General features: G+C 44.5%; 1 protein-coding gene across 1 annotated transcript; it reads right to left on the bottom strand.

Annotated features, from left to right (window-relative positions):
• Positions 1 to 6,375: 6,375 nt before the first annotated feature.
• Positions 6,376 to 7,755, bottom strand: LOC123095274 (peroxidase 1). Its single transcript, XM_044517020.1, has 3 exons — positions 7,492 to 7,755; positions 7,217 to 7,402; positions 6,376 to 7,131 (listed from the first exon to the last, which is right to left on the bottom strand). Exons 1-3 carry the CDS (start codon positions 7,699 to 7,701, stop codon positions 6,544 to 6,546), a joined length of 984 nt encoding a protein of 327 aa, XP_044372955.1. The 5' UTR covers positions 7,702 to 7,755; the 3' UTR covers positions 6,376 to 6,543.
• Between the last annotated feature and the right edge of the window lie 1,671 nt (positions 7,756 to 9,426).

Raw genomic sequence — 9,426 nt, 5'->3', positions numbered from 1 at the left:
GTCTACCATCTTCCGCACATTCTTTGAAGAATGAAAATAAGCTGTCAATGGAGAATAAGTTGTCAACTATTTTGAAATAAACAATATAAATTACTTAATAACTATGTTAAGCTCACATGGGGGAAGAATTGGAGGTGTATCCACAAGGACGAAAATCGTAGGTCTCTCTTGCGCGATTGTAGGATCACCAAGATCCATGGTGACAAGCATACCCTCATCAAAACCATACATCTTGCAAAGTGCTTCCCAGTTTTTGCAACCAAAATGGGTTACACTCTGAGCATTGTATAGCTTTACTTGAAAATCGACACCATGATGGGTACTTAGGATAATATTTTTGGTTTCCATACTTTCATGGTCTTCAAAACCCATCCTCTTCAAGACATAGCATCTTGCAAAGCATGGGATAAGCTAGTCGAATTGGAAAAGATGAAAAATACACGTTAAAATAGTTGAAGTCGTGCTTAATTACGAAAAAAACTATTGTCGTCGTTGCGTACCGTATGAACAGCGAAGGTCTCCTCGAGCTTAATGCTGAAGCGCCGATCTTCATCCAGCTCAATGAACCTATCGCACATACCTCGGTCATCGTGGCACCAGTCGCACTCCCCCGGGCGGTTTTCATCGTCCGAGTACGACATTTCCGGCCTAAGTTCATAATTCAAATATTAAATACATGTAATAAAAAACCTAAGATCATTATTATTAATCACGGGTTGACTATCGGTGATGGTATGTAGATCCTCCTTTCATTCTCGAGTGCATTATTACAACAAATTGTCTAGCACACGGGAATGAAGGAGAAGCTACCCCCACGACAGCGTGGATGATGGAGGGGGCTCCTAGATTTCTGCATGGGGTGCTTTTCAATTTTAGCAATCAAAGTAGGAGTACTTTTCCAATATGAGCATTCAATAAGCAAAACCAAATCGTAAAATAAAGTAGTATTGAAATTAGCATGCATTCAATTATAACCAAAAGTACATCATCTCTTGTGTCCGTACATCATCGAATACTCCCCGAATACTATCATACATATAGCATCGCTAATTAATACAGCTAGAACCGTAGCGCCCGACGGGTATCGTCGCGGGCGGTGGACACCCAAAGATAAGGAACGATCACAGAATCATAGCTCCAGTGAGATCCCTGAAGAACCTGCCAGGTATTGTCGAACCTGCCCTCCAACGCAACAATGTAGCGACGGACATGCTCGTCCTCCTCGCTGACACGGTGACGTACCACCTTCGTGGTGTCCGGAAGCCTCGGCACCGTCACTGGCCCATGCGACCGCCACCAAACAAGGATCTGGTCAACAACGGGCTGCCTCCTCACCAACCTACGTCCCCCGGAAGGTAGCACCTCCCAATACCAGCCCCGCGGAGCCCAGTCCCGAACATGGCCTTGATCAAGCAGGCCTCCACCGCCGAGTCGACGACGACGAGGATGCGGGATAGGCATCGCCGACGTCGATGCGGGAACTACGTACTTCTATATATAGTTAAATAAAGTAGTTTTATTATTTAAATCAACTATCTAGTTCAACTACTAAGCACTTACTATAAATAAATAAAGTAGTAATTATATTTTTCTAACTAGCTAGTTCAATTATAGTACTTAATTACTAACACAATCTAAATATCACCAAAAAAATCTATTAACAATAATATCACCAAACATACTATGAACAAATTAATAGAAAAAAAATCTATTAACAGAAAAAAAAATCTAACACAATATGAACACATTAATTACACCAAAAAAATCTATTAACAGAAAAAAAATCTAACACAATATGAACAAATTAATTACACCCAAAAAATCTATTAACAGAAAAAAATCTAACACAATATGAACACATTAATTACACCAAAAAAATCTATTAACAGAAAAAAAATCTAACACAATATGAACAAATTAATTACACAAAAAAATCTATTAACAGAAAAAAAATCTAACACAATATGAACACATTAATTACACAAAAAAATCTATTAACAGAAAAAAAATCTAACACAATATGAACAAATTAATTACACCAAAAAACTCTATTAACAGAAAAAAAATCTAACACAATATGAACTACATATCTAAATTACTACACATCTAATCTAACAAAAAAATCTTTAAACTACAAAAAAATCTTAAAAAAATCATAAAACGTTGCTCACGGCGAGGTCGATGGCGACGGCGAGGTGCGGCGCGGGGCGGCGATGGCGTCGGGGCGGGGCGGCGACGGGGTCGGGGCGGGGAGGCAACGGCAAGGTGGCGGCAGGCGACGGAGCGCGGCATCGGGAGATCGAGAGGAGGAGGAGAGATCGAAGTGGGGATGTGGTTCTGAAATTTTCCTTATATCGCAAAGCCTTTAGTCCCGGTTGGTGGCACCAACCGGGACCAATGACCCCCTTTAGTCCCGTATGGAACCACCAACAGGGACCAAAGGTCACTTTTTAGCAGCCCAAAGGGCGGAAAGGAGAGGGCTTTGGTCCCGGTTGGTGGCACCAACCGGGACTAAAGGGTGGGCATTGGTCCCGGTTGGAGCCATGAACCGGGACCAATGGTCGTGTGCTGGTAGGGTGCGGCACGAAAGTTTAGTCCCACCTCGCTAGCTGAGAGGGGCGCGTAGTGGTTTATAAGCCCCACTGCCGCACCCCTCTCGAGCTCCTCTCCACTGCAGGCTTACGGGCCTACTTACTACTTCTTTGCCTGATGGGCCTAATGGGCCTCCTGTGGGCCTGAATCCTGGCCCATGGTGGGTTTCTAGTCGTATTCAGGCCGTGGGGGCCCAGTAGGAGGCACTTTTTTCTTTACTTATTGTTGCTATTTTTATTTTTTTCCTAGGTTTTTTGTTTTGTTTTCTTCATTATTTATTTTCTTTTGTTTTTTTGCTTTATTTTTTAATTCCTTTTGCTTTTAGTTTTAGAACAATTTTAAACTTTCTGTTAGTGCCATTAGTTCTCAAATTTGAAAACATTTTTTTGTTTTTTTGTTTTGTTTCATGCTTTATTTATTTTATTTTATTTCTACTTACAACAAAATACTTATTGTTGCTATTTTTATTTTTTCCCCAGATTTTTTGTTTTGTTTTTTGCATTATTTATTTTCTTTTGTTTTTTTGCTTTATTTTTTAATTCTTTTTTCTTTTAGTTTTAGAAAAATTATAAACTTTCTGTTAGTGCCATTAGTTTTCAAATTTGAATACACTTTTTTGTTTTCTTTTTGCTTTATTTATTTTATTTTTTTCCAGTTTTTCTTTTGTTTTCTGCTTTTTTTTTGTTTTCTGCATTAAAGCATTTCAAATGAACTCTGAAAAAGTTGAAAGTTGAAAGTTGGCATGGTATCACGAGGGCCGAACCATAATGGGCTGCCTTTGGTCCCGGTTCGTCCCACCAACCGGGGCCAATGGTGGTGGGCCAGGACCAAGGCCCATTGGTCCCGGTTCGTCCCACCAACCGGGACCAAAAGGTCCAGACGAACCGGGACCAATGGCCCACGTGTCCCGGCCGGCCCCCGGGGCTCACGAACCGGGTCCAATGCCCCCATTGGTCCCGATTCTGGATTGAACCGGGACTAATGGGCTGACCCGGCCGGCCTGGACCATTGCCCCCTTTTTAGTACCACCTTGCCAAGCGAGAGGCACTCGCAGCTGTTTATAACCCTGAGTGCAGAGACGATGAAGAAGAGGCTCAATGCTCACCTGCACGTTGGTTCGCTTCAAGCCTTGAGGAATAGGGTAGACTGCACGGAGCTATGTGCAGTGCAGTTTACACTATTCTGAAAGGCTTGAAGTGAATTAACTAGCATTGCGCCTCTTTTTTATTTTTAATGACTTATTACCACACAAAAATAAATAGAAAAAATAAATATAGCAGAAAAGAAAAAAAAACTATATAAAAAACTACTCAGAAATAATTAGAAGAAAAAATAGTTGTGATTAACTTTACTAAAATCTTTTTTATTTTTAATAACTTATTACAACTCAGAAATAAATAGAAAAAATAAATATAGCAGAAAAGAAAAAAACTATATAAAAAACTACTCAGAAATGAGCATAGATGCGCTTATAGAGAAAATTAGACCTAAATTCATAATAAATTTCTACTAACTTCAGAGAAATTCAATATGAATTTAGGCCAAATTTCCTGTATAAGGGCATCTATTTTCACTTTGAGAGCAGCTCAACAAGGCAGAGAGAGAGGGGCTTATAAACCTGTATGAGCCCCCTTCGGTTGGCGAGGTGTGACTAAACTCTGGCCGCAACGAGGACCACCCCTTTAGTCCCTGTTCGTGCCACCAACCGGGACTAATGGGCTGCCTTTGGTCCCGGTTCGTCCCACCAACCGGGGCCAATGGTGGTGGGCCAGGACCAAGGCCGATTAGTTCCGGTTCGTCCCACCAACCGGGACCAAAAGGTCTAGAAAAACCGGGACCAATGGCCCACGTGGCCCGGCCAGCCCCCAGGGCTCACGAACCGGGTCCAATGCGCCCATTGATTCCGGTTCTGGATTGAATCGGGACTAATGGGCTGACCCGGCTTGGACCATTGCGCCCTTTTCTACTAGTGAGAAAGGAGCTACCACAATCTTACATTAATTTAGAGGGGAAAAAGGATGGTCACACGAATCAAAACAGCCAGCGCTCAAAAAATTGGTAAGGCGGTTGATGGCTGCTATCCAACCGGCCCAAAAAGTAACAAATTAAAATAGTGTAACTATAACTCTGTCTTTTTAATAGTACATGTGAAACATTATGACATGCTCTGAGATAAAACATAAAACACAACAAAACATTATGCAACAATCTAAAATAAAACAAGATAAATCTAAATAAACAAAACTTGTAAGCGTGACATGAATCTCCAGGTGATAACGGACCGCACGTCGGATGTGGCAATATTGAAGTGTTGGTCTTGTGTACAAGGAACTAACATGGTTGTAACGAAACAATAAATTGATGAAAGAAAAGGATTTGGGAGAGAAAGGAGCTATATAACAATCTTGTAGTAATTTACAAGGAAAAAAGATGGTCACAAATCAAAACAGCCTTGTACTTCTTCGGTGGCTTAATGGTTAACCACGCTGTACTTCTTCCTGATCTCGCCCTGGCTTCCGGTGAGCGGGTTGGCATTGCCCATCTCCGACGAATCTCATGGGGTCGTGTTGGCTTATGTGTTCGGTGGATCCACATGGATCAGATCTTTGTTCGTCAGTCGTCATTTGTCTATAGGGTAGATCATTCCGATCTACACTTCTCTTCATCGGCAATGATAGTTGTTCTGGTGCGCTGGTCCAGTAGGGATTAACACGACAATTTCCCGACTGTCTAGTACAACAATATTTGCCCGCCTCTGGTGAGTGAGGGGCGATGACGGCGGCGTGCCTTCAGCTCGCTACAGTGCTTGTAGTCGTCGCTAAGTGGTCTACAGACCTGGATGTAATTTTTACTTCTGGTGTTCTTTGTATTACATTGTCAGTTGATGAATAGATCGGAAGCTTTTCCGGAAAAAAAAAGGAAAAGTTGGTCTAGGGGGCACCATGGAAAGTGCCTTTTATACTCCAGTAATGCTCCAAGCTGCTCATTGACTTCTATTATATGACTCTTCTTTGACTTTTACCACACTGTATTCTTCACATGTACGAACAACGAGTACATGTAGATAAAAATTATAGGATATGTGTGAAAAATGAATTTCTACCTTGAATCCATTGTTCTTCGCGCTTGTGCACTTGCTTTTCACTGATACGCAGGGAATATAAAGATACACTTCCTAAAAACAAGAGACTAAGAGGGTGATTGGATTTAAGGGACTATTTTTAGACTAAAAATAGTCTTTTTTAGAGGCTAAAGTTCCAAGCACCCCTGACTAAAGAGAGACTAGGACTAGTCTTGAGGCTAAAAATTTTTAGTCATAGGAAACCTACTAAAATATGTATTAGCCCTCTCTCTTCTCATTTAATTCCTCTCCTTTAACACATGCGAGTTCTGGATTGGAGGGTTTGGAGGATAATAAATGCTCAATAACTTGATTTTAGTCTCTTTAGTATTTGGATCCAATCATGGGTGAGGCTAGCAAGTTTTAGTCCCACTACTTTTAGTCATGGGACTAAAACGTATCCAAGCACCCTCTAATGCATGCCAACGCCCAAAATATTGGTAACGGTGTTAGCCGCTATCCAATCGGTCCGTATAAAGTAACTAAATTAAAATAGTCTAACTATTAACTCTTCTTCTTACTAGTACATATGAAACATTATGATGCCCTAAGATAAAACAAAAAACACAACAAAACATTTATTATGTAACAACCAAAAATAAAACAAGACAACTTAGACAAAATGAGCAAGCGCTCCAGATGACAACGCACAACACGTTGGATGTGGCAATTTCAATGTTCGTCGTGCGTACAAGAAGTTCACATGGTTGTAATGAAACAATAAATTAATGAAAAAAAGAAGTTGAGAGAGAAAGGAGCTACGACAATCTTACAGCAATTTACAGGGGAAAAATCACAAAATCAAAACAGCCTTGTACTTCTTCGGTGGCTTAATGGTTAACCACGTTGCACTTCTTCCTGATCTCGCCCTGGCTTCCGATGAGCGGGTTGGCGTTGCCCATCTTGATCATGGAGGCGGCGAAGTCAGCAAAGAACTCGTCCTTGAAGGCGCCGGTGGCATGGCGCTGGACGTAGGCGCGGGTGAAGGGGTCGGTGAGGAGGGCGCCGTCGGAGTGGAAGAGGCCCCTCCGCTTGCTCACCAGCTTGAAGTAGTCGGTGTCGAAGGTCTTGAAGCTGCCGGGGTCCATCTCCACGAGGGTGGTGTTGTCGTTGAGGCTGACACACTTGCTCTTTAGCCGCATCATGTACTGCGGCTCCAGCGTGGGGTCGATGTCGCTGGGGTTCTCCATGCCGGTGAAGTTGTAGAGCCGGTCGGAGAAGGAGAAGCAGTGTGACGTCCCGATGGTGTGCCCGGCGGACAAGACGACAAGGTCCTTTGCGTCGAGGTTCACGGCGGCGAAGAGCTGGGTGAGCACGGAGAAGTTGGAGGTCGGGGGTGGCAGAGCGTCGGTCTCGTTGGAAATGGACACGCTGCCGTCTCGGCGGCCGAGAGGAACTGTCCAGAATGGACCCTTGCTCTGGAGAAACCATGATCGAGCAGCATTAGAATTTGGCTTGCACACGTACCATGTCATTTGCAAAATGGCCTAGTACTCTACTCACCAGCCATACTGCGTCCCTGGCAATGAGGGCGAGGATGTCGGCGCAGGAGACGGTGTCGGGGCAGGCCTTCTCCACCGCGGCCTTCACCCTCTCGACAAACCCGAAGCCTCGCAGCGTCTGGTTCGGCTGCGCGTCCTTCTCCGCCGTCTTGTTGGCCGAGTCCAGCAGAACCGAGCCGTCGCACCCCTGCATTAATTCATGGCGGTCACTGGTCAGGCCACCGCACACAACAGGGTACGGGCAGGACAGACAACATGCATGCAAATGTAGCTTACCCTGACGAAGCAGTCGTGGAAGTGCATCCGGAGGAGCGGTCCGGCGAGGCTGGGCGCCAGTGACAGCGCCCTCACCATCTCCTTCCTCACGACGTCCTCCACGCTGGGGCACGACTCGCCGTAGAACTTCTCGTGCAGCTGCGCCCGCGCGCACGTCGCCGCCACCGCCGCGAGCAGCAGCGCCACCATCGTCGCAGCCCTCGACGCCATCTTGCTTGGCTATGCGAGATACCACGATCGCTAGGTGGCTGGTTGATCAGGAGAAGCTTGAGCTGCTGCTGCTGCTGATGGACTGGCGCCGGGGAAATATATAGCGCCGGAGTGTCCCCACGCCTGCATGTGGTGGACTGTCCTCCGGAGCAGCAGGTAAAATTCCCATGGTTTAATGAGTTGTTCCTTGTTTGCACTCTCCGGAATCTTTGCCGTGGCAGGTACACCGGCGGCCACCGTACGTATAATGGAGGCGGACGGACAGCCAGACGGAAGCACGTCATTACATCAATTCACTAAACAGCAATCTACTCACTTAACTTACTAATTAGTCATCACGGAGCAAACTGCGGTGCCAAGTTGTAAACAACAAAGGGTGCGGGCAATGATTGAATGACACCTACTGGTGGTTTGATGACATGGAAGTCTCAAGATCCATATGTTTGTATCAGCGCCACATGCTATATATCTGGAATATATCACTAATGGAATTTCCGAGTTTTCCAAATGTCAGGAGAACTCGGGAAAGTCGTTTCCCACTCGATAGGGACTTTGCCGAGTGTGGTTCTCGGCTAAGGATACTCGGCCGTACCCTTTAGGCAAAGCCCACTATGGCGTCGGTTGTCCATCTGGGACTCGGCAGCCTCTTTGCCTAGCTCTAAGTGGGATACTCGACAAAAACAGGCACTTTTTTGCGAGGAGGCAAAAAGAGGCACTTGACGGGCTGGATGAAGACAGCGACTTGTTAGAATTAAGCCTTTAAGATTAACGTGAATTGGATGTCAATCTCTAATTAGCACACCTTCTATGGATCAGAAGTGTGATTGGTAAGTACCTTCGATGGCCGTGGCCGTCGAAGACTGAGGCAAAATCCCTCGCCTGGTTGATGCAGACGCGATGCAGGATGGAATCGTGGTGATGTAGTCGTGGAGGGGTAGCAGCACATCCAGAAGCCTCGCCGACACTGCCTTTGTGGTGGCCGGCGATGGAGATGGTCTTCAGTACCTCACCATACCTTTAGGATCGGCAGTTAGGGGGCTTTGAGCGCGGTTCATTTGTCCATAATGAAAATCCCCATTTTCGTTATATATGTGTGTGCTTGGTACATGGGACCAAAACCGAAAGTTGTTATATGTGATCCCGTTCAAGGCACACTCGTGAGAGGTGGAGACTTTGTCTCCCTTATTTTTCTCTCGGTTTGTTAACCGTGATATCAATTCCAACGTTCTTCCCCTTGATCATAAGGTTAACAAACATCATAAACCCACCGTCATAGTAGAAGTAATGCACCAAGATCAAGTTTTAGAATGACCAATGAAATACCACTGACCTCGGTACCTATAGTACATCGTTCTATCTCGAAATGTCACATAATACTTTATGGGAGTTGGTTTATAAGATGGTCCTAATTTCCAGGGTTAAAAGGCTTTCGAGCAATCCATGCTAGCAACATAATCATACAATTGGGTGGTAAGCCTTCGATAGCTTGATCTTGCATTCTATCTTTCACAACACTAAATGTATTGTCAATCATTTTGGCAACACCATTTAGCTTGTTGTTACTCGCATAGAAAACTGTGTGTCCATATTGCAGTGGGTGGTTACAAAATGTTGTCTACCACCATAATTTTGGTAAATAATATTTCTTGGCATACAACCTGCCATTTCAACACCTTAACATTGGTATATAAAGAGAGAGCCCCTCATTGTCGATAGAGGTGGTTT

The sequence above is a fragment of the Triticum aestivum genome, chromosome 1B (genome assembly GCF_018294505.1).
Source record: "Triticum aestivum cultivar Chinese Spring chromosome 1B, IWGSC CS RefSeq v2.1, whole genome shotgun sequence".
NCBI classification, from domain to species: Eukaryota; Viridiplantae; Streptophyta; class Magnoliopsida; order Poales; family Poaceae; genus Triticum; species Triticum aestivum.
This window is presented reverse-complemented; position numbering and strand designations above follow the sequence as displayed.